General features: G+C 43.2%; 1 protein-coding gene across 1 annotated transcript in view; it reads right to left on the reverse strand.

Moving 5' to 3' along the window:
* Sorl1 (sortilin related receptor 1) overlaps window positions 1-26,478 on the reverse strand; it is a 169,028-nt gene that overhangs the window by 82,658 nt on the left and 59,892 nt on the right. Inside the window, exons 10-14 of the mRNA XM_027411875.2 lie at window positions 24,447-24,564; window positions 24,180-24,253; window positions 17,828-17,916; window positions 5,135-5,313; window positions 2,481-2,667 (exon numbers count right to left, since the gene is read on the reverse strand). Of these exons, the coding sequence (XP_027267676.1) occupies window positions 2,481-2,667; window positions 5,135-5,313; window positions 17,828-17,916; window positions 24,180-24,253; window positions 24,447-24,564 (647 nt within the window). The remainder of the gene's footprint in view (window positions 1-2,480; window positions 2,668-5,134; window positions 5,314-17,827; window positions 17,917-24,179; window positions 24,254-24,446; window positions 24,565-26,478) is intronic.

Raw genomic sequence — 26,478 nt, forward strand, 5'->3', positions numbered from 1 at the left:
ACCCCAAGAGCTTCACTTCCCAACATTGAATTTAACATTTATTAAATATCTCCTACATTTTCCAAGGATAAAAGTACAAACAAATTACAGGACAACATAGTTTGCATTGTAAATCCACACTTAGTGATCTGTGGTGAACCTTCCAAAGGTGGTGATTTTATTACTCTTACTCATTCAATCATCTATTTGTTACCTAATGGCTACTCTATGAGGACCTGCACTGCTGGAGTGTTAGCACATTGCTTGTTTGCCTCCACAGCCAGGCACCCAGCTGTGAGACAGCTTTCTTGGTCTGCAGGTCACAATAGCTTCCTACTCTCCCACAAACAATGAAAGACTGCAAAAACCATCATGTGTTTAAAAAGTAACTGTCCCATAAAAACTGTTTTAATTACATGTGCAAACACGTGGATCTGCACATGCACACATGTGTGGACAATGGGTCACAACATGAACTATATTGCTTACTAAGGGTTGCACTTAAGAATCTGAAAGCTACATGACTTAGCAACGTGGAGAAATAAAAAGATGTAAAAGAAACCACTCTTGAAATCAGAGAACATAGCCACCAATAGTGTGGTGTCCCACTGTGGTCTGAAAGGACTAACAGAATTTATTTGGCTTGCAAACACAATGGTCCATCAGTGGCTCAACCCATGGGCAGGTATCACCATAGCTGGCATGTCCTCATCTCACCTCCCGTGGTGTCTTGGAACCATTTCCTTTGTCAGTGCCACAGTCGAATCTATAAACTATTCTCCAGAGTCACATGACCAGAATGGCCCCTTTCTGGAAGCCACAGCAAACAGAGGGCACCCTGACATCAATGGGCCCTTCACCATTTTCTGCAGTGCTACAGGGGCAGAGAGGTTTTCCTGGTCTATAATAAAGACTTGGCACTCAGCAGAAATAAGTAACAAGCAAGTTCTAGCAAACCAGCAGCATTGCAGCCAGTTTTTCAAGAATACTGAGCTTTTGCTTGTTTTGTGGGGGAGGATTTTTACATTTCTTCTTTAAAAAGCAAAACAGCAACCAGGAGGGAAGAAAGCAAAAGCTTTGTTTGATTTCACCAAGTAACTTTTTACTTCGTCTTAATTTTATTTCTTGGTACAGTCATTTTTCATGTCTGAAGGAGGCTAGCTCCAAAACACCCTACAGATTCCAGATGCAGGTGACACCCCTGTTGAAACCTGAAATAAGAATGAATGCAATTCGTCTAGCACCCAGAGGCTGCTTGAACTCCTGGGGCAGCATGTGTATTTTATCAAGACCCATATGTGTTTGGCCAAATCTAGTTGGATGTTTTTATAAAACCAGTCTCCTGAATCACAACCAGATCCCTTCATCAGGGATGTCTTCCTTCATCTGTGGGTGCTACCAGAGGCACAGATGAGTAGCAACCCTAGAACCATATGACTTCCAAAGCCTAAAACATTTCCCATGGGGCCCTCTTCCAACCTCTGGTCTAGCACATATCAGAGGGCTCTGGCTTTAGCTGGCCAAGTATAATGATACCAAAGGTAAAACATGCTTAGTGCCTCAACCACCGTAGAAACAAATGCTCTGAGTAGGTGCAAGTCCACATTCTAGTCAGCACCTGACAGAAGGGACCACATACTGTGCACTCAACAACAGGAACCTTCTCCAGCTAAGCTCTGCTCAGCTCAACTCTCCTCAAAGGCCTATCAATCCCCCCCACACACACACACACAGGATAAGGTCGCTCTCCTGCAGGGCCTCCACTTCCACCCACTGCCTGTCATCTTTCCACCTCATCTCTTCTCACTGACCCCGTTCCACATATCCAAACCAGTCATTCAAAACAGACTGGCAGTAACAGGCACGTTCCTGCCCCCACATCCCCACACTGCTGATGTATGGACTGATACTGCCTTGTCAAACATCTCCAGAAATCCCGATTTTCCTACTGCAAATCACAGCCTTCTCTTTCCATGGCCACACCAAAGGCAGCTAGCTATTCTAGCCCTAAGGTGGCTTCTCACCTCCTGTTGTAGTTTTCGTACAGATGTTGATTCCATTTAACAATTCCCAGGCGTGCCTGGGATAGTTTCCTCAAGCAACAATAGATGATGCAAAAATCATACATACAAACATCCCCCCATTTCAGATAAGAAAACAAGTCCTCTCTAGGGAAGGAGATCTATAGAAAACAAGTTACCCCAAACAGGACTTTCAGCATATTCCCTTCAGTGGTCCTCCTAGAAACAAACCCTGACTATGAGTCCATACAAAAATGACTGAAACTTTGGGAAGCCACACCTCTACTCAACTGGATGGCTGTAGAATTAGAAGACAACGGAAGTAAAAAGTGCCTCACACAGTTCCTGGCTCAGAAGGCACACTCAATGAATGCTATTCCCTTCCTCTGAGAAACAGAACATGCTCTCCCATCTTTGAGCCTCACACTGCAGAGCAGATATGACACAACTCAAGGTCCCGGCCATGGAGGAGGAACACACCATTCATAGTCCTCCCGGGTGCAGGAGCAGTTGGACACGACCACTGGCCGGTCAAAGTCTTCCCCGTTAAAGCACGTTGCATGGGGGGTCCTCCTTTTGAAAACTGTTTTGTGTCCTAGCAAACACTCATTTCCCCGCTCATCAGACGGGGACCACAGCTTGTAGTCGTTTTCTGTGCAGGGAACCCCTAAAAACAGAAAAAGGCAGAGCAAAGCATCAGATCCAGGCTGTGCAGTTTCCTGTCTCCCCACCTCAACTCAGCCCTCTATTTCCAGTGTCTCTGTGGCCACCAAGCAAGTGCAGAGCACAAAGCTACCCATCTCTAGTCACTGTGTGCTGAGGGTGGGCAGTAGCCCCGAGGATAAAGGCAACATGATTAAAACAGAGGTGCTCCCCTAAGGAAGCAGTGAAGATGCCAGTCACAATTGGCAACATCCGAACTTCTGAATCATAAAATTTGAGGCACTTGGGAGAACAGGGGTGGTAATGATTGCTGCTGTTTACTTTGTTTGACTTGTGCACTATGTGTGTGGGGGGGGTGGGGGGATTATTTTAAACTTATTTATTGTGTGCCCTGGTGCAAATGTGGAGGTCAGAGGACAACTTTGCAGAATAAGTTGTCCCCTTCTGCCTTTACATGGGCTCCCAGGATTGAATTCAGGCTTGCACAGCAAGCACATTTACCTGCGGAACCATCTCACTGGTTTAGAGTTTTGGATGGTTTGCTGGCTTGCTTTCATGTTTTATTAAAAAGAGGACCTATCTAGAGAATTCAAGTGAACTGCAAACTCCTGATCCCCATGCCTCAGCCACCCCCTCCCCACTCCCAGTACTGGAATTCTGGCATATACCAATACTTAGCCAAGTCTCTAAATTATTAGGACAGTTGGAAAATCCTTTTATCAATAGGTGCCAGGGTGGAGGTGGGGTAGGGGTGGGGCTGAGCTCTCTCCTAGGAAAAAGGGACACTTTGGTAGATAATGTAGGGTATTGCTGTCCCATCCTGTTTCCTTAGGATGAAGGTGCATCTGGTAGGATGGGCTGAGAGCACTGAAGGACGTGTTTGCCCTACTTGATGGTACAGGATCTTTATGTAGAGAGACTGGGAAATGACAAGATAACTTCACACGCATTCCACCAGCCCACATCCATTTAAAATGTCAGTAGTGTGCCTATGGGAATTCTATGCTTATGTCTAGATCGGTGCCTTGTATCTTTTTTATATGCATGTCAGATTAAATACTACCCAAAGCTGATGCATACCTGTCAACACATTGCCATTCAAATTAGCAAAGAATTATTAAAAACCCTACTGTCTATGAGGCACTAAAGAAACTCAATAGCTATGCGCAGGAAAAGTCCTTGTTTTGAGGAGCCTTATAAGCAGGTGATGGGACAGGGTACATAATTGTAGACACAAATGTATAATTCAAGATGTGATGGATATGCTTATTTTGTATCATAAAGAAGACAGACATCTTTTGATTGAGATGTCAACAGCACAGGTGCTAGATCCTGAGGCTGAGGTTGAATGGGTGGCAGTAAGAAGACATGAGGGGCTTTCTGGACAGTTAGAGTAATATCAGCGAAGCAGAAGAGAGAAAGGACAGAGGTCGATGAGGCAATATGAAAGAGCATTCAAGAGTCCATCAGTCCTCAATGTTAAGGATCCCAAGTGCACCAACAGATCGAAACTAGACTACAGACAGCCTTCAAAGGATCCTGAATCAGTGCTATTCTGGGCGAATGCTCCCAAAGACCCAGGTGTTAGTCCCTGGCCCATGGCATTATGGGTAAGTGGTGGGACTTTCAGGAAAGAAAGTCTAGAGGGTAAGTAAGCTCAGCAGGAGTGCGTTCTTTTTTCTTTTTGACTTATTTATTTATTGTATATACAGTGTTCTGCCTGCATGTATGTCTGCATGCCAGAAGAAGGCAACAAATATCATTATAGATGGTTGTGAGCCACCCATGTGGTTGCTGGGAATTGAATTCAGGATCTCATGAAGAGCAGCTAGTGTTCTTAACCTCAGAGCCATCTCTCCAGCCCCATGAATGTGTTCTTAAATGTATTGGGATCCCAGCCCCTTCCTCCTCCTTCTCTTCCTCCTCCTCCTCCTCTTCCTGTCCTCCTCCTCCCTCCTTCTCTCATCCCCCCCTCCTTCCTGGACACCATGAGATAGGCAATCGTCTCCTACCATAGCTCCTAGTATAGCCCAATAGGAAAATGTCAAGGAACTATGGACCAAAATAAACATGAGCCAAAATAATATTTTCCGCCCTTTTCCCTGATAGAGAGCTAATACAGACACATCCACTGAATAGGTCCTCTAATTCAGAAAGCTTGCTTCCATCCAGCCTTCCCTCCATCCATCCATCCATACTTTTAACATATATATATATATATATATATATATAATATATATATATATCATGCCAGGTACTCCACGAGGAAACCAGGACACAAAGAATCATAAACAGTCCCTTAAGACTTGAGTAAACCAGTGAGCCCCTGTGCCGTGTCTTTCACTCACCTACCTGGGCACATCTCCCCTAATGAATCCCAAACTGAGGATACTGTATCTAAGCTGCCACTTGCACACTCCTGACAGTCAGTCATTATGTCTGTGGCCAGGGCCCAGGAGGCAATGGCTTACCCAAGGCATCGGTGGCATTAACCTGCAGGATGAGCCAGCTGTGGACATTCTCCTTATTTGAGCCAAAGATGGTGAAGACGGTACTCTTCTCACCAGGTTCTGTGAGAAGCCCATACACAAACACAGGCTTCTCGGAGAAGACAAACGTCTTCCAGGTCTCCCCTTCATTGGTGCTGTACCTGCCCAATGCAAACAAAAGAAGCCTTGAGGTTCTAGTCCCGGAAGGCAGGCCTCGATTTCCACACACATCATTAATGACCATAACCAGCAACCCATCAAGAGGAAATAACCCCCTTCTCATGATAGAGTTAAGTTTATGATTGTACCAGAAAAGCAAGGAGGTGTTAGGGATAAATCCTGTCACCTGAAAAGAATACAAGAACTTGGTGTCACTCAGTGCTATTTGATCTCTACCAATGCTGAGAAAGAGAAAGGAAGGGGTGGGGGAAGGAGGAAGCAAGGGAGGAAGGGAGGGAGGGAGGGAGGGAGGGAGGGAGGGAGGGAGGGAGGAGGGAGGGAGAAGAAGAAAGTTATTTTTCTTATATTGATAGGTCACCTAATATCATTAAAAAGTAATAACCAGATGTGAAGTGTTATCCTTCTTTAAACGCCACTGTGATAATCAAATCAGACAAGGACCACCCCCTGGATGCTAAAATCACCATGTAGAATTTCAGGGGACTAGGATGCCCAGGTGGTCTAAAGATATCAGCCCACAAACTAACCATTCACTGCTGGGGAAATGCAACTTCATGGAAGGCAATGAGCCACACCCTTACCCACACTTAGCACCACCAACAGTGGGGTGATCAGATAGCACACAGGTCCTTATTCAGCACAACCTCTCAGTAACATCCAATGCACTGAACAGATCTAGGATATGGGATAGCATTGATGACAACTGCTTTTATATACTTAGATACACATATATCAGGGTTGAGGAGATGGCGATGTGGGTGAAAGCAGTTGATATGCAAATATAAAGCCCCAAGTTCAGATCCCCAACACTCATGAAAATCTGAATACAATAGCATGCACTTGTAACCCCAGCACTCCTACAACTTAGGAGGTAGAAACAAGAGAATTCCAGGAAGCTCGTGGGTCAGCTAGCCTGGTGAACAACAAGGAGACCCTGCTTCTAACAAGGACCAACTCCAGAGGTTGTCTTCTGATCAGCACACATGCTGTGACATGCATGCATCACTTACACATGATTATCCAAATGCTAGCGCCGCGCGCGCGCGCCGCGCCGCACACACACACACACACACAACACACACACACAATTAATTCTTTTCAAATTTTCAATATTATCAAAGCCAAGCAAATAAAATAGCAGAAAGGGGTTGTCATAATGCAACATGTAAATCCAGCCTAGGGTATAGTTCTACAGTGATTGAACTCTGAAGCCGTCATCATTAGCAATACCAGACAACTGAGCAAATAGCCTCAGAGAATTATTTAGTCCACCTTCATTTTCATAAATGTGACCAAATAGGAAAACATCTTTATCTACTGGAGATACATGTTTATGGACACAGTAAGCCATGAAAGGATAGGAGTCTGCAACTGCTCTTCAAATGTCTCAAGCTCAAAGAAGATAATAGAGAAGACAGATAAATACACAGATAAAGGAAGCTGTGCATGCTGTCGTCTTAGTAAACATCACCAGAGTATTCTTTACATTATTCCCAGCTTTCCTGTGTTTGTAAAAATTTTAAAAGGCGGTGGGAAAACAGGTGCTGAGACAGAAAAAGACAACTCCACGACTTCAGAATAAAAAAGAACACTTGAGTAACTATACTACATTTAAACTGGTGCACAGAGGATAGGGTATCATTCAGGACCCCAGAACCCTGAACCAAAACTTTAAATACCCTTTGTTAGTTAGTGAGCTGTGATAACCACCAGATTCAAGTTTTCTTTAGAACCCAGGGGCTACCAGGCTTCCACAAAATTCTAATTACATACAAACCTTTTTTTTCTTTCACTTTCCCCAGAATTTGGGCATTTTCGTTTTGCTCTCTCAGAACAAAATTTGACAGGAGTCTCTTGACAACCTCACTCAATCTCAGCATCTCTTCTCATACTGAGATTTGTGAATTGATCTCTCTACACCTGGAGGCTAAACCAAGTGATGGGGTCTGCAGCCACCCAGGTCACTGGGAGACTAAGTATCCCTCATTCAGCACAGGTCATATGTGAAAGTAAACCCTCATTCAGCTGTCATGCTTGCAGTTTAAGTGAGGTGTAATCAAATATGGCTGACCCTTACTTTTTTACTAACATTAAGAAGCTACAGGCTCAATACCACTCCTAAAGCTACCTTCAGAGTTGGTCCATTAATCAGACAGGCCTGGAATGGTCCACCTGTTCAAAGATGATATAGGAAGTCCATATATTTTAACATGGTCAAGTTAATTCCATTTAAGAGTTCTCCCAACCAAACATGACCCCAAGAAATGAATCATTTCTTTATAGATTCCCAGAAGGTGCAGACAGTAAGTCATTGAGGAGACAAACCAGCCGGTGTGTGGCCAAGCACAACCTCGTTTAGAACGTGGCATTTTTTCAGGATGTTGAAGAAAAGATGGTCATCTAACAACAGCTAAGGGGATATCTAGATCATACTGATCCCCAACATTCTGCTACCCAAGAGGACTTACTAGTGAAAGAAAAATGACCAGAGACAAGAAAAAACAAATCACAGATCTCCTTTCTTCCTTTTTTTCATTTCATTTATTTTCTTTCCGTGTGTGTGTGTGTGTGTGTGTGTGTGTGTGTGTGTGTGTGTGTCTGGAGAGAGAGAGAGAGAGAGAGAGAGAGAGAGAGAGAGAGAGAGAGAGAGAGAGAGCTGTATACACACATGCATGTATATATGGAGGCAATAGGTCAATACAAGTTGTCATGTGTCTCCATCACTCTCCACCTTATTTTTTGACACAGGTACACTTGCTTACTGACCTTGGGGTATCACTGGCTAGCCTCGCTGGCAAATGAGATCTTCCTCTATCTCTGCCCTGCTCCAAAGGGCTGAAGTTACAGGTGTGAGCCACCATGCCTGCCACTGTACATGGGTGCTGGGAATCCAAATCAGGTCCTCATTCTTGTACAACTTTACCCATTGATCCATCTCCCAAGCCCCAATCTTTTTATATGTTTTAGTCATAAAAGATGATGCAGTAGCATCTTGACCCTTATTCTATTTATTAATGAAGAATGCCAACTGTTTAGAAAAAAATGGCATATAGCTAAAAAACTCCCAAGAGGATAGGAACGTCAGACATATAACAATATAAAATAAAACATGTAACTATAAACTATAAAGAGGGAAGAAAAAGTAATTACTAAACATATGATATTTTCATGTGACTGACAGAAAGAGCCAGATCTTTACCAAGTAGGTTCAATCAAGATGGAAAGAGACATATCATCGAGATCAAAGACTTAAGAGAAGATTTAACAGAAGTCAGCTTTCTGGAAGTTCACTCCTGCCATGATTCTTGACAGCTAGAAGTCTATTTGAAGAGAAACCAGACAGTTCAAGTTCAAGAGTCAGGACTCACAATTCAAATTACTAAAACAACTAGTAGACTATTACTAGCGGGCTGGTGAGTCAGTGGGCTGAAGGCCAGTGGGCTGGTAGGTCAGTGGGCCAGAGGGGCAGTAGACTGGTAAGGCAGTGGGCTGGCTGGAAGGCTAGTTAACTACTGTGGGGGATTACAAAGGAACAAGATCATTGTTCTCATGGCCAATAGCATAAAGAATAAAGATTTTACAGACTTTTAATTTCACTTTTACCCTTATAGAACCCGTAGAATGGTTTTCAAGCTGAGCAAGGAAAAAATTAAAGGAAATGGAACAAAATGAACACCTACTAGGGAACAAGAAGAGATAAAGATAAAATGATCAGAGTCCATTTCAATAATTTCTACAAGAGTCAGGACAAATCCTAAAGAAAAGAAACAGTCAATTTGTTTACCCGAAGAAGAAAAGGATTTTTCAGAGTGGCAATAAAAGCACTGACTTAGGCAAACGGAAGCCACAGCTGAGAACTCAAATGGTTTCTTGTCACACAAGCTAACCCATTTCCTTTCCTTCTGATTATTCTTGATTTGAACAAAAAAATTGTATCAGTTACTTATCCTGTTGCTCTGACAAAACACCCAACAGAAACAACTTAAGGGTGGGCTTATTTTAGCTCACAGTTTGAAGGTACAGTCTATTATGGCAGGGAGGTCCGGCTGGCAGAAATTTGGGTTACCTGGTCACATTGCATCAACGTGGAGCAATAAATGTGTGTGTCAGCTCACTTTCACCTCTTCATTCAGTCCAAGACTCTAGCCAATGAACTGGTACCACCCACATCAATTAACCTAATTGAGTTAATCCCTCCCACATGCTCAGGGATTTGTTCCCACGGTGATTCCAAATCCCATCAAGCTGATAATCAAAACCAACCATAATAAGGGTATCGATGAGAGAACAATTTTTTTAAGGGGATCTTTGTGGATCACACAGATAACATTCATTCATTGCTGGTGAAATGATCCAAAATGAGCTGACATACATTTTATCACAAACCAAAATAAGACTTCAATTTCTCACACTTCAATCTTCTCCACATTCTGTTCAGCAGTTTAGACAGCGAACTTGAATGTGACTACACGATTTGCAAAGGGCATTAAGGCCAATTGTACACACATAACTTTAAAAGTGATAAAATTAAATTCAAATGCATTCAGGCATCCAAAGAATAAGCAAAAATGGGAAAATTAACTTCCACATGAAGCTCCCAAGACTTACCTGCTCAGATTTAGGATAGGAGACCCCTGGACATCTGTCCTTTAATAAGAGTTATCAGAAAATGGAGTTCCGGAGGTTTAGTTGACTGAACTGAGCTACTGACAAAAGTTATATGGTGAATAAATCCTAAAAATGAAATGCTGGGCCAGGGGGATGAGTCAGCAGCTAATACTCATGCCATCCAAGCAAAAGGACCAGAGTTTAGATCCCCAGAATCCATGTAAATGACATGTTGACATGGTGTCCCTCCTCTAATCCTAACCTCAGAATGCAAAGAAATTGGATCCCTGGGGCAAAATGGCTAAGGAGATGAGCTGTATTGGCAAGCTCTGTGTTGGACTGAGAGACCTTGCCTCAAAGAACTAGGTAGAAGCACAATCAAAGAAAATTCCTAATATTGACCTTGAGCCTTTGCACACACATATACACAGGTTCACACACACCTGTACACAAACACACTAATGGGAAGGTGCCTGCATGGGTACCTTAGGGAGACGGTAAAGCACTTTGATATGAGTCGCTAAGAGCTGATTAAGATCCAAAGACACTGTGGTACATAAATGGTTTCTCGATAAACAAAAAGATTAGTGGGAGTCACCAGTTTTAAAGTGCCAGGAATGTTGGTGCATATCTGTCATCTCAGCATTGGAGAGGCTGAGGCAGGAGGGTCTCAAGTTGAAGGACAGGCTGGGTTACAGATCAAAAAACTGTATCAAAAAAAAGTGGAAATTTGGTCTCAAGGTTTTTCTTTATAGAAAGTGTCTGGAATCAGTAGGTATTAATCCTTCTGCATGTTTCACACTATAGAAGTCAGATCTGAGACCCACATCTTAATGTAATGATACCATAAAGTAGATGGAGGGAAACATCTATGTAAGATTTGGGGTCCAACAGCAAACAAGGAAAGGAAATGAGGGTGTTTCCCATAGTATGAAAGATCCTTAGGATTACAAGGGCGGGGTCCTCAAATGTCTGAATGGTTTTCAGATGAAAGGAAGAATCTGTTATATGATTTCAGGGAACAGAACCCAAACCCATGGAATGAAACCTGGAGTGAGGAAAACTCAGACTTTCTTACCAGAGAAATATGCTCACAAATGAACAAATGAATACATGAACAAGTGAGTGAGTGAGTGAGTGAGTGAGTGAGTGAGTGAGTGAGTGAGTGAGCAAGCAAAGGAATGAATCAAGCTGTCCCAGAAGGAATTGACAAGTTCCCCATTGCCACAGTTGCTCAAAGTCTGGCAGATTCTCCATCGCAGATGACACAGCACAATCAGATCACTTCTGGACTCAACCTTGGGACTTGAAACAGCCACCTGGTTCACTCTGACCAAATCTGCCTTCATGGCATGGCCCTGTCCCCCTTGGTCTATGATTCTGTTTTCTGTGAATAGTAGAATCACCTTCCAGTTAACCAGAAACCACACCCTTTTCATGAAGGACAAGTCCTCAAAACCATGAGCCTTCACTCCCAGTGTTGTCTGAAATACACTTATATTCTTCATTCTTCCAAAGAAAGCCATGTCATTCCTCCATTTAAGGTCCTCAAAAGCAGTTTCAGTCTTACCCAACTACACACCCTTCAAGATACAATTCCAACCTACAGGGCATGCATGATACGCCCTCTGGTGCAGTAATGGCATGACTGTTATGAGAGTAACCAATTGCTTTCTCTTTAGGTATTAGGCTGCTTCCACAGGCGGGATCCTGCCGGGGACTACAAACATAATCAAATCCTATGACTAGGAAGTCAAAGGCATTAGGGGGAAGCCAACTACTATTGTCTTGCTAAATGGACATGATGTCAAACTTCTTCATAAATATTGATGTTTATATCCATAGGTTAGTGCTGCTCTCAGCCTTAGGCAGAGAAGGTTCTCTTTGCTCTGAGAAACAATCGATATAGCGACTAATAAGTAGTCAAAGTGCTGAGAGTGTCCAGCCCTACACAGGACATCTCTATCACCCCCTCTAAGGCCCAAGGAACAACGTCAAAGAAGGGAGGAAAAGAATGTAGGAGCCAGAGATGATGACAATTGCTGTGAAATGCTAGCTTCTAGACATACATGGCCGTTTCACTTGAACTCCACACTGCTGTGATTACTGTCACAAGATTGGGCCCATCAACATCTCATCACTAGTGAGGGAGGGACTAGTGAGGCCCCACCCCTCCTGAAGGAGCTATTGCCAGTAATTGCAGCTTGAAGAAGGGAGGTGTTATTTCTGTCTTCAGTGGTATGGCCATTAACTAGTTGCCCATTCTGTAGCAAAAAACCCCCACACATGTGCTCATTTATCAACTTTAACTGAAGCCAGAAAAAGAGCAAAGAAACAAAAAGACATGTAAATAGGAGAAAAAAATCGTTGGAAAGAACAGTTTAGTGTGAGTGGAAGGGGGTGCCATTGTGATGAGGGTAAAAATGGCCAAGCGTCATTACATATGTGTGTGTACACATATATGAAATTGTCAAAAAGTAACCATAATAAAAACTTTATTTAAAACAATTTTGTTCAGTGAGTCAGGAAAGGGCCTAATGCCCACTTCAGACCTCATCTCTCACCACCGCACCTCCCAACACATGTCCTGCTCATGCAGAGGCCACAGGAACCAGATTCACACTACTACCTTTGCTCAAATTGTATCTCTCTCTCTCTTTTTATGTACATCTGTAAATGTATGGCAGGTGTGTAGGGGTACCACCGAAACCGCCCCTGCAGCCCCAACCAAAGCTAGATGAAGGCATCAAATCCCCTGGAGCTGGAATTAGAGGCAGTGTGGGCCACCTGATATCAATGCTGGGAACTGAACTCAGGTCCTCTGGAAGAGCAGAAAGCACTCTTACTGCTGAGCCATCTCTCCAGCTCTTTCTAGCACTGGAACTGTATAGCAACTTCACGTTTTAGCTCAACTCAAGCTTCATCTCCTCTAAGAAGCCGTTCCCAACTTCCTAGGTGACCTCTGCCTTACTCCAGATCAGACTAGGCCCTGCATTAGACCTCACACCTTGCCCTGTGTTTACATAACTAGATCTGGGAGTGTCGTCTACACTTTGGTTCCTCAGTAATAAAACCTCCACCCACTTCCCTGTCCTGAACCTCACAACTCGTCTACCATCAGAAAGAATAATAATAATTCGCTGCAGGAAATTAAACAAACCACACTGAATTCTCATTTTTTTCTTTTGAGCCTGCCCTAGCTTTGTAACAGTTAAAAAGTTATATAAGGGCATCTGTTGCATAGGCCTCGGGGAGCAGAGGAAACTACACAAAGTGAGAATGAAGTGGTGATGGCTCTCCACAACTGCACCACAGTGGTACCATTGAGCCATCATTTAGAAGCCATGGAAGAAGCTACTGCAGCTTCCTACACTCTGCAGCCATGAGGCTGACTCCAGAACACAGGGCCAGAAAAGACAGCTAGGCTGCTCCACATAGCCTCCACATCAGTTTTTGGGATTCCCAGAGGGAAGCCCTGTGAAACTGGAGATCCCCTCACACAGAAAAGATGCTTTGGGGCAAGTCCAAAATATTAATAACTATCAACATCTCATCACCCTGACAGGCGACCTGCCAAGAAGAAACGGAAACTGACCTCATCCCTCAGGATCCAGCTGATAAACTTGTGCTTGGATCTTTTCTGGTTGTGGTGCAAAACCCAACAGCCCGTACTCTGCAGGATGCTGTGTGCCCTTAAGAAGTGGGACCCACTCCTTGGTAGTCTCCAGGCAGATTCCTGGGGAAGTGTGCTGAGTGGATGCATAAGTGAATCCCCAGCCCCTGGGCTCTTATTTGCTCACTTCAGACGACAAGCAGATACAATAGCCAAGCAAAGCCACACACGTCTTGATCTCCATTTCAATTAACACCAGCAAAAGTTAACAGTCTCGATGGAGAAGCAAGGCAGACTTCGAGCAATAACCCAACCTAGCATGTGCCTCACTCATGTCTGCACCATACAAGGAATCATCACTGCTGTCTTTGGAGACAGTAGACTAACTTCACTTAGCTATTGTGCTAAGCAGAGAAAGAATGTCATGAAAATAGTAAACAAACCAACAAATACCCCAAAAGCTGTCTTCCTGTCTTTAACCAATGTTCCTATCTCCACTACTTCTACCCTCTGACAAGAATGCCAGACTCTATTACAACAAAAGGGTAAAATGCTTAAAGGGGAGAGGCCACATCCTATTCATATCTAGATACATGGTGCCTCCATTCCTCGATTCAAAGCAAGCCCTTCCCCTCAGGCTCTCTCTCCAGCTGACTCAGACATCCTCCCATGGGCACAGGCACATTCTGAACCAGGCCCCACTTGCCTCCCCATCATTGGTGTCTAGCACAACATCTGGTTCACTGTAGATGTTCAACAAATGTTTGTGTAATTGACCTGAAATGATTCCTAGCAAAAATCTGCTCATATTCCAGTGTGGGTGCTAACTCCCACAAATCACACCACGTCCTTGTGTGGAAGATAAGGAGAGCGGATTGAATCTTCTCTCTGGCTGCCAGGCTTCAGACATTCAGGAAGCCCCCGCTGTACAGGCTTGTCATTTACAAAGAACACAACAGCAGTGGTCTCCCTTGGAGCTGTGCAAATAGCACCCTACCCAGATCCCTTCCCGTTTTATAATTCCGTGTTTAAAAAAAGAAAGAAAGCAATCTCAGATGCCCAAGTATGCATGACCTATTTATTGATCGATCAAATATTTGCTAAGTGCCCACTAACTTGTACAGACTAGGAATATAGGCCTACAAAAGCCCACTAATGAGTTGAAGAATCAAGGCGTTCAGTGAAAAGGAACTAAAGAACACAGGAAATCAGAACACAAGCAATCCAAATTACTAGGGCAGCCTAGTAATCCTAAGGCTCAAAGGACAGAGAGGTTGCTATGGCTGGGGAGCTCAGACAGAGCAGAGGCCTAGAGTTTTGTCAGCATGGGTGGGATGGCTTGGTGCCCTAATGAAGGGAGCCCATCTCTGGGAGGTAACCACATCATGAAGGCTATCTATGTCTTTAATCCCTTGATAGAATCATACCATGATGGCATCATGGGGAGGTGGCAGAAAATAAGGGATGGAGCTTAATTAGAGGAAAGAGGTCCCCGGAGGCATGCCCTGAAAAGCTGTACCTTGCCAGCATGGCCTTCCTGCTGAGTAGCTCTGCTCAGCCATGTGCTTGCTGACAGGCTGATTCTGATTCTGCTTTGCCTCCCAAAGGCATCTAAGTGGGACTGAAACCTGTGACACTGTGAACCCAAAACAAACACTTCCTTCTTCACCTTGTTTCTTCTGGGTATTTTCCATAACAACCCAAAGCCTAACATGTGGCCTCGCTCATATCTGCATAGCACAAGGAATCATCACTGCTGCCTTTGGTGGAGACTGTAGACTAACTTCACTATTATCCCCCACTATTTAGACTAACAGAAGGAGGAGCAAAGCCCTCTGAGCACAACACATCCAGTAAAAGCCACGTGGCTACACAGATCCCGGCCAAGCTCGAGCTGGTACTTGGGACACATGTACCTGTCAAAAGGAGGCCAGTCCATATTTTCCTATTTGCACATGCTTTATTTGAACCATGTGTTGCAGACACTTCCAAATGGCCCGCACGAGTAGAAGAGCACCATTGTGTCCATGAAGCCCACCATCTACAAACCTCAAAGCCATTATAAAATGCCTGGGGAGGGCATTATGATTTTCTGTCAGCAGGTTTATTTTTCTGGCCATGTTTTGTTGCAGCTAGTACAGAATGACACTGCGTTCCCTGGGCACATATGCACCGACAGATGGTGTAAGAGGACTAAAATCACACGAGCTCCTTCAGAGGAGCCAGCTCAGAATGCTAATGGAATCTGTGGCGAAGTTAAACAAGGAAAATTGAGAACTGACTCCAAAATCTGAAAACTAAAACTATACAAAGAATGCAATCTATGCCCAGGAAACCAAACCCCGGCCCTGGATGCCTTCCTCACATAGCAGTTTACTAACCACTACAATTACTTCCTCTCCTGCTTTACAGCTAGAGGATGAAATGCTGGTGGGGGCGGGGGTAGGGGAACCACAACATCCTGTTCATCTGTAGATGTACAGTACCTGGAATAACTATCACTCGCTCAGTGTGTGAGGTGTGAAGCAAATGACTAGACACACAAACACCAGCAGATACGTGGGATGCTCGCTCTGTGGATATTGTCCTCCCAGAAAAAGCTTGACTCCAGGCTCTAGAGCAGTGGTTCTCAACTTCCTAATGCTACAACCCTTTAATACAGTTCCTCAAGCTGTGGTGACCTCAACCATAAAATTATTTTTATTGTTACTTTATAACTGTAACGTTGCTACTGTTATGAATCTTAATGTAAATATCTATGTTTTCCGATGGTCTTAGGTGATCCCTGTAAAAGGGTCATTCGATTCCCTCTCCCGCAAAGGGGTCGTGACCCACAGGTTGAGAACAGCTGCTCTAGAGAAATAAGTGTCCATGCCACCCAAATCCAAGAGCAACCAAGAGGAAAGCCAAGACTAGTGTTCTGCTTCTCTCTGACTCCAGGAGGCTCAGTATACGTCCACTAAAGCATAAGGGAACACCATCTGGTAATATCTCCTTTTCAAAGCATCCGCTTCTTGCGCTTAGCCAGTTCTAAAAGGAGAAAAAGCAAGGGGAGCCTGCTTCCTTCTACTGCACAGTTTGACTACAGAGGCCCACTCTACCTCCCACAATCATCTAGCTAAAGGGTTCGGGTCAAAAACATGCAGAAATGAGGGCCAATCTGTCCTTTCCCATGGCAACTCTGGTTGAATGCCTTTATAAAAACAAGCAAAGAAATGACCCTGAGTAAAATCAAGCCTTAGTCAATCAGGGAGAAGTTACAAACTCCTGACACTTGGTTTTTTTCTTAGACATCACCCGAGATCAACTGTTAATAATGACTCTATCATTAGCTAATGGTTACTTCACCCTGCTGAGCCTCAGTCTCCCCATCTGTAAAATGAAGCAGTTAACCCCTAACATCCCTTCCAACTCCATCTATTACACCTCAAGACTAAATGTAGCACAGCGGCAGTTACCTGCTTACCAAGTGGCATGCATTCTGCAATCACCATCCTCTTGTCACAATTGCTTATCTTTTGACTATTAGTCATTCTGTGTACAAACCTTTGGATCCACCACTTCTACAAAGACATGTTCTAAACTGTCTAGTTACGTGCGATAAGAAAGCAGAAGGGGGAAACAGTTGGGGGAAGGAAGAGAAACAGCCAGTAAGGGGAAGGGACAACAGGCAGTGTAGTAGGGAGGGAAGAGTTGAGCAAAAGGAATAATATCATGTATAAATAAATACATTAATAAACAAACAAACAGACCACAATGAGACCCTTGACTTTGTATGTTAACCCAAAACAATTTGTTAAGAGAAAAAACACATAGATAGTTTTTAAATCGTTATTCAAAGGAATAAATATCACTCGCTTCTCGTAGCCCCCCTCGAAGACAGAAGAGACTAGTTATTTCAGAGACATGAAAAGTTGAAGTGATTTCCAGAAGTCTCAAGTTCTTTGTCAAGAACCTAGTGCTGCAGAGGGAATCCAATGGTCACTACACACACACCAGTTCGGGAGAACAGTTTGATGTCAAAAGAAAAGGAATAGGCAGAGCACAGTAACTGATGCCTACACTCCCGGCACTTAGGTGACTGAAGCAGGAGGGTTCCAAGTTCTACACCAACTTGAGCTACATAGTATGTTTCAAGACAGACCTTATGTGGGAAAAAAAAGGAGGGAGGGAAGGAGGGGGTAGAGAGAAGGGTAGAAATGATTTTGTTTTTGTTTTTTTTTTAAAAAAAAAAAAAGAGGAGAAGGAAGAGGGGAATAATCAGAAGTACTTACTTCAGTTCGTTGGTCTCCATGCCCTGGGCAATAGCCATGATGATGCCTCCATGGTCCCCCCATGTATAGTAATGAGGTCCAGGAAGGGCCTGAGTAAGAAAAAACCCAGAAGTGATACAGTGATGCAGAGGTGAATGTAAACCCCCCCCCCACACACACACACATACACACACACACACACACACACACACACACACACACATACACACACACACACACACCATAGCAATGACAACAGCTAGAATGAAGCTTCCAGTGTTGAGAACCTGTCCTTATCCATCCTCTCACGGTCTTAGAATCTAACACAGCTAAGTCCTCATACCCCAGAGTCAAATTACCTGAGAGAGAGAGAGCACTTGGCTAAAATGCATGAAGCCTTAGGCTTCATCCTCACACTGCAAAATACATAAACAGCCAGGCAACCAAAGTTTCTGTTCTACTCTAACAATGCAAGTTCCCTGAAGCCTGGAGAAGCTACCCACATTGTTGCAGTTTCCTGATGCAGCTTCACCCTAAAGAAAAGTCCCCATTCGTGGAGCACCTCAGTTCCAGGGGAACTCAAACTTCCATAGACACTGTTGCTCCAAAAGGAATTGTGAAATAACTCCTTGCAGGCTGGGGACAGTGTGGGAGGAATCCAAGAGGATAAATCCCTTAATTGGACTGTACCTCTCTACCTAACCCTCAAACTACACTCAAATGAAGGGACCTTGAAAGCATCTAGAGAAAAACAGTGTTATATACATACATGAAAAAAATATGCTTGCATGAAAATGGGCTATTACATGTGCAAATGATATAGCTGAAGTAAGCACGGGTTGATGCTCATCAGAATCTGGGGAATAAGAGGCCGACAAAACATGTTCAAATTCCTATTAGCCCAGATGACCACCAGTCCCGATTTGAACAATGCCTGGGAATATGATGAAATAAGGATTCTCAAATGAAGGAAAGACAAGGGAACCCACAGCCAGTGGGCGGCCTCATAGATAGTGGGTTCTACAGGAAACGTTCGCGGTATCTCTTTAAGCTGGGGGGTATCAACCCAGGGATAAACTGGGATCTTCAGGAACTGTAGACAACCAAGAGAAATGGCAAATATCGGAGGGAAAATTCAAAACTGCTTTTTTTTCTTTTCTTTTTTCTTTTCTTTTTTTTTTTACTTTTTAAAAATCATCACTAGAATTTAGGTAAAAGAAAATGAGTGTTTTCAGAGTACATAGATGTGACAAATACAACAAAAGGTCAGGGGAGGGAGACAGACTCACATGATGCAAACTTTCCATATAAGTTCAGTATAAAATCAGTGAAGACCATGAAAGACTAGGTATGTATGTTCTAATCCTCAGAGAAACTGCTGGAAGAAAAGAAGAGAGAAATACCAGAAGAGTCTCCACTCTCTGGTGGCTGGGGAGAGAACTTAACAGTAGAGCACCTCACAAGCATGCACAAAGATCTGGGTTCAATCCCCAGCACTGCCAAAAAACATATAAATAATGCAAAAGGAGAGCAGAAAATGAGAGAGAGCCGAATGGATATAGAGGAAATGAATAACAAAAATATTGCCTTCAAGTTTTAATTCCATTAAGTAAATAAATAAGCAAACAAGCAAAGACTGGGCCAGTGAGATAGCTCAGAGGTGAAGGGTGCTCACATTCAAGCTAGACAACCTGAGTGTGTTCCTCGGGACTCAAATGTCAGAAGGAGAGAACCAGTTCCCACAAGCTGTCCTCTGACAGCTATACATGCACCTACCAAGCACCTCAGAAAAAATTTTTAATTAATTAATAAGGGGGAGGGCCTAGGCCCTGCTCCAAATGATATGACAGACTTTAAAGATCCCCCATAGGAGGCCTCGCCCTCCCTGGTGAGCAGAAAGGGGATGAGATAGGGGGTCAGTGGGGGGGGGCAGGGGAGGGAGTGGGAACTGGGATTGACATGTAAAACAAGCTTGTTTCTAATTTAAATAAAAAATAAAAATTCATTTATAAAAAAGCAAGAATCTACAAGCTGCCTATATAAAATTCTTTAAACACAAAGACAGATGAGTGGTAGGTAAATGCACAGAAACAGATGTATCCAGAGGAAATTTAAAGCCTTACATGTTTATATTTTTTAAAGTCTAAAATAGATAGCCTGTCAAAACACAGAGAAAATAAATAAGGAAAGTCTTAATAATCTAGTAGAGGAAAAACACAAATCATTGATACGAGGAATGAAATTATCACCAAAGACTCTACAGATGTTAAGAAAGTAACAAGAAAAGTTAAATTCAAAAATATGAGTAGTTATGCACCCAATAGAGAAATTGACTTTCTTGCCCAAAAAAATATTCAAAGAAGAAAATTTCAACTCAGTGGTGAATGGCACAAGACAAAGGCAGCCATTAACAAAGGAGGACAGCGAATCAGCTAATTCGAATGAGGCTGGCCAGACCAACACTGAAACTTGCCAAAGACACTGCAAATGGAATATTACATACTAGTATTTCTCACAAAGAGATCCTTTTAATTTTTAGCACATCAAACCTAGCTCTATTCAAATAGGATAATGTATCATGGGATTTATTCTGTAACTGGAAATTAGCTTAATATTCAGGCATTAATTAATGTAATCCATACAGTAACAAAGAAAATCTACACTATTACATTGATATAAAAGTGACATTTGGCAAAACTAATAGCTGATCTTGATTTTTCTTTAGGGTTATCAATAGAGTAGGAATAACAGGGACTTTTCTCTATGTTGGTGGAAAAATTTCATATACAATCAGTGGCCTATTGTTTGAAAAGGTGCACACCTGTAATCCCACTATTCATGAGGCTGAGACAGAGAACAGAAAGAGTAGCCTTCCTGGATTACAAAGAGAGATTATTGTTAAAAATAACAATAATAATAAGCAGATAAAATGTTTCTCCTTGAGATAGAGAACAAACTGGAATACTTACTCTTCCTACTTCTACTTAAAACTACATGGAGTCACCATAAAGAGGAGAGAAAGGAAACTAAAGAGAGAACACAACACAGAGGGCAGAAAAGGAAATAATGTAATAAAAGATCAGAAAGGAAGAAATGTAACTGCTTCCCTTTACATCTGGTTCGATTGTTTATAATAAATCCAAATACAAGATAACTAAAGAAAATGAATTCATGCCTTTGGCAATGCCATAGGATGCTGAAAGTATTGTTATGTATTAGGATAAAATCTAGGAATGAAGCCAGATATGGTGATGCGTGCCTTTAACCCCAATACTCAGGAGTCAAAGGCAAGTGGATCGATGAGTTCAAAGTCACCATGTTCTATATAGCAAGTTCCAGGGCAGACAGGGGTACACAGAGAGACCTTGTCTTTAAAAAAAATCAATAAAAAAATCTAGGAATAAACTTAAAGTAAAATTCCATTTCGAGAAATACCAAGTTTAAATATCTAAGAATAACACACATATGTATTGTAGCTCCGTGAAGTACTTGTCTAGTAAGTGGAAGACCCTGGATCCAATCCCCATTGAACTAAGAAAAGAAATATCAAGTCAGGCATGGCAGCATGTGCTTGCAATCCCAGCACTCAGGAGGCAGAGACAGTAAGACCATTTGTTCCAGCTTGAGCAACCTAAAGAGATGACATACAGGACTTTTACATTAGAAACTTAAAGATGCTAAGTAAAATTAAAGACGACATGGAGAAATAGACTACAACTGTAGATCAAAAGACTCAATGTTATTAAGAAGTCAATTTACCCTGAAACCAATCTACCTATTTAATGCACGCCAGTGAAAGTCCTAGAAAAACTGACAGGGAATGCGGAAGTGCAAAAGACTGTGAATAATGAGAGCAATTTTGAAAATAAGCAAAGGACTTACCCTAATTGATTCCAACACTTGCTGTAAGGCTTTGGTAATCAAGGCAATATGGTCGTGGTGGAAAGCAGACACTAAGTTCAATGGAACAAAACAGAAAGCCCTAAAATATACCCACATACACATGACAAATTGATTTCCAAAGAGGTACTAGGACAACTCAACAGGAGAAAGAGAAGTCTTCTTGACAAATGCATAAAATGGAATAATTAAAGGAGATGTGAAAAAGTGGTTCGATTAGATTAAAATGTAAAAAAATGGGGGAGGCAACCTTTCTCTTATGACAGATTTAGAAACTTACTCTAAATGAATCACATATTCAAACACAGCTTAAAAATATAGGACACACAGAAATGGGAAAATTAAGTGTCAGAAATTAAAAGAGCTCTACTATTCCAAGGATTGACAAGTTAATTGGATAAACAAAAAACACTGTTATCCCTACAGTGGGGACAAAACTTAGCAGCAAAACAGGCAAAGGCCACAGGCAATGAAGCCTAGTGGATGAGCTTCTAATTCTCATGAGTGAAAGAATCCAGGAAAGTAGAATAAACATTGTATTGATATAGAACAGCACTGACATAGATTTCTAGGCATGATAGCAATATGTTGCTGTGGTTACAGATAGGATGAGGGTGGAGAGCAGAATGGATTTACAAGAGGATACAAAAATACTTGAGGGGGTTTTGACACTTGAATTTGTGGCGATGAGGGATGGATCTGATCAAAGAACACTTCAACAGATTTGCTGTAGTTCACAGCTCTCGATCAAGCTGTTATAGAAGCAAGAGTAAGAAGGAATTGTGCAGATCAGAGAATTTGCATAACTAGCTGGTTGAAGGGCAACCATGTCACTAGTGTTCCCTGCAGCAATCTGTCACCTATAGCCTTCATCCCCCAGAGTAGGGAATGGCTGATGCACATCCCACATGGGGCCTCTGTGGTGAAGGCCACCCACTGGGACTCTCATGCTCCCTCATAGGTAGTCTCTGCCTCCCACCTCCAGTTACTTCTCCGCTAGTTCCCAAAACAAGGTCTCTTGGGTGCTGACTACTTCCTGGCAGGTATTACGTATGCCTGGAGAGAGTCTCAGACAGCTGCCCTGGCAACAGCCAGGCAACGCTGCTCCACTGGAGGAGGAGCAAGACACAGATCTCTACCCAAAGGAAATCACCTGCAGATGTTCCAGTCCCTGTTGTCACCAGCAGCAGAAGGTACTAGAAGCCTGCAGGCCTCTCTGCTGATGAGAAGACATCCCACTCCAGAGGAAGCAACAGCTCTGTGGCCCCGGGGAAGCAGCTGTTGCATCCTTCCCATGGGATAGGACAAGAACGGACTGAAAATTCCAAACCTTGAACTCTTGTTTGACCACTATGTCCTGATCACTTCCTTGAGATGAATATGGGCTTGTATTTTCCACCACTCTGGTAGAAGCCTTAAATTGTGCACACGTATGCATATGTACACGTGCAGACACTCACATGCATACACACACACATACACAGGGTCAGTGTCTGTGATCTCCATCTCTCATAGAGAGGGATGATAAGCAAGCCTGGACCACATATGAGGGAAAACATAGAGCAACATTTGCAAATTACCCAGAGCCAGACTGTAACATTACTGCTTTGCATATTGCACATTTAAATGTGGAAGTGTGCATGCTTCATTCTCCGTAGGAAGTATGTGGGGAGGGACTATGACCGCTGACTCTTCAAGCCAACCATACGACTCTGACCTGATGCTTCACAAATTACTGTGCACCGATCTGCTGAGGATCTCAGGAACCACCCCCAGGGTCAACATGGACCCCAGTCCCTACAGAATAAGACCACATAGACTTTCTTTGGCTCCAAGTCACAGGAGGCCAAAGGACATTTTTCCAAGTTTAGGGACACTCTAACATCCGAGGCCACAGCTTAAGCAGTGACTCATACTGGAGAACCTTGAGAAAGGGCATAGTCAGTGCTCAAGATTCAAATGGGGTGTACAGGGTTGAGACAGAAAGCAATCTCCTCCTACAGCATGGGGAAGATGAAAGTACCCAGCCAGTGTGGTTCAGAAATCAGCAGTGTCAGACCCACCACAATTGCATTGTAATTCCCAACACATTCACCAAATATTAATGGGCATTTTCTCTATGCCAGACACTGTTACAGCCCAGGGCTGAAGTAGGAACAAAAAAGTTTCTGTATCCCCATCCCTACCCCCATGGAATGCATAATCCTGGAAAACTTGGTCAAATTCACAGTTGTTTCTAATAAAAGTTGAAAAAGTCTGTTTTTTATTTAAAGTGATATTTTAGCAAAAGTCATGAGCACATGATAGGGTGTGAATACAGAGGCATGTGGCTAGCTCTTCTGTGGGGCCATGGGTTTCTATATGAACATATGGATCAGATGAGCATCACAGACCTCTACCCGGGGACCACGGTGGCCCTGTAATGTTGGTGCACAGTCCACATGCTCACTCTTAGAAGAGCCTTAGAACTGACCTCTCTCCACCTGGCTCCAGCACTGCTAGAGATGTACACATTGGTCTTGCTGGCCAAGTTCTTTCCCACTGAGCCTGAAACACAAAGAGGAAGAATGATTATTCATTCAAGAAAATGCTAGAAATGCATCTGGCCCCACCAGACATGCCCAGTAGTAGCTAGTTCCTAAGATGATGTGTTAAAGCCATGAGGAGTGGTCACTCTGGAGGTGTGGATGATCACTATATATCACTGAAGCTCCTGTGACAGGGGGCAATGAACACTTACCGGTGGCAATGATGAGGCCGGGGGCTGACTCCTTGGACAGGATAGGCATTCTCCGGAGTTGGAGGTTGAGCAGCTGACTGAGACGCTGGGCCAGGTGGAGGGAACAACCTTGGGAAAGCTTCAGAAGGAAATTTCCAGATGGGATCAGCATGCAGCACATGCCTAGGACTCCCTCAAACCCAGGAGTCTATCCAAGGACCCCATAGCAAGACCCAGAAGAAGGTCTGGCCCAGAAGAAAACAGACTTACAACCCAGTGGTCTCCAAATCTCCCTAGACAGAGCGCATCTTCCGAACCAACATAAATGTCTACCACTGAAGAAAAGAGAAAAATAACTTAAAGTCCTGAGACTCCCAGGAATAGCAATTACAAACCAATGTCAACTCAAATCAAGAAGAAAGGCGCTCCATGGCTGGTGTTACCCAGAGACCCTTTCCAGGGACTCAGAAACAAAGAGAAGCAAAATGGTGCGTTGACTGAGTCAGTGCAGATGTGCCTCAAATACGATTCTAGAAGCCTTGTTAGAAGGAAAACAATCAGAAGTCGAAATGTCTCATTGGTACATGGCCAGATGATTCATATGTGAGATAGGAATACCCTAGGGGTCATGTGGAAACCTTAAAGGCGTATCCCACATTTGCACAAAGATGCAAGCTTTATTGTCATGGAAGCTGGCTTCCTCACTGAGTGCTAATGCTGACTGATAGTTCTACAGACCACCACAATGCTTCTGCCTTATTCTCCTGGCCAGAAAAATGATGGTCACAATATTTCAGTGATCAAAACAGGAATTATTTGCTCCTGGCACAGGTAAGGATGATGACAGGATGTTTAATCTACTTCTTTTTATCACGCACAAAGAAGATCCTTCCAGCAAAACAATCTTGCTAGCTTCCCAGTTTGGTCAATTAAAAATAGGAGGAAGTCAGGTGGGCTCAAAGAATTTTTCCTTGCCCACTTCTTCTTTTCACTCCTGTTACTTCACCTACAAGGAGGCTGATCCTTAGAAGTGCTTCTGCATCCTCGTGTCCAAGTTTTTAGTTATCGATATAGTCTTTTCTCCACCCGTAGTTGCTTGGATTGAAATAGCCCTGAGGGTCCTGTTCTAAGGATGTGATCACAAGATTTTGGTACTTCTGGGAAGTGGTAGAATCTTTAGGAGGTGGGGCCTAGTGCCAGTCATACCATTAGGTGTACCTTTGAATGGGACACGGAGACACTGGCTCTTTCCTTTTTGGGTTTCTTATATCCATTTCCTATCTGCCATGATCAAGCAAATTTATTCCACCACGCATTCCTACCACGATGTTCAGCCTTGCCACTCTCTGACCCAAATCAACAAAGTCAAGCAAACTCAGACAAAAACTACTGATACCTCCAAAACCTTGGGCCAAATATCAGTCTTTCTCCCTTACAAACTGATAATCTCAATCACTTTGTAATAATGACAGAAATTTTATCAGTTTGACTAGACCCATAATCACCTAGAAGATACCCCTCTGGGTATGTCTATGAGGGTGTTTCCAGATAGGCTAAACTGAGGAGGGAAGAACCTCCTTAGGTCTGAGGTCCCTGCCTGAATGAAAAGAGATACAGGCGAGAGCAAGCTAGGCACCAGCACTGAGCCTTTCCCACCACAATGGATGGTAGCCTCAAACTCTTGAGCCAGTTAATAACCCCTTTCTTCCTTAAGTTGTTTCTTATTAGCTATTTGGTATACAGCAAAGGGAGAAGGACCCAACCACCACCTAAAGTAAGAATCAGAAACTAAGAGCTGATTGATAATCCTACAATTATAAGTCTGAGAAATAACAATGCCACTGAATCTGTTTAGCCAAGCTCATCCCCACCATGGCATGTTCAAAACAGCCTAGACAAATCCAGATCAAGACAGGCCAAACTTCTGTTGTCCTAAATACTGAGGAAGGGAACTGGCTAGGTGTTTACCCATGTCTATTTGTAGCCCTCCTCTTTCCAGAGTTAGATTTCATGTGGTATAACGAAGACTTGTGGCCCCAAAAGAAGAAAAATT

Source organism: Cricetulus griseus, chromosome 4, assembly GCF_003668045.3.
Source record: "Cricetulus griseus strain 17A/GY chromosome 4, alternate assembly CriGri-PICRH-1.0, whole genome shotgun sequence".
Lineage (NCBI taxonomy): Eukaryota > Metazoa > Chordata > Mammalia > Rodentia > Cricetidae > Cricetulus > Cricetulus griseus.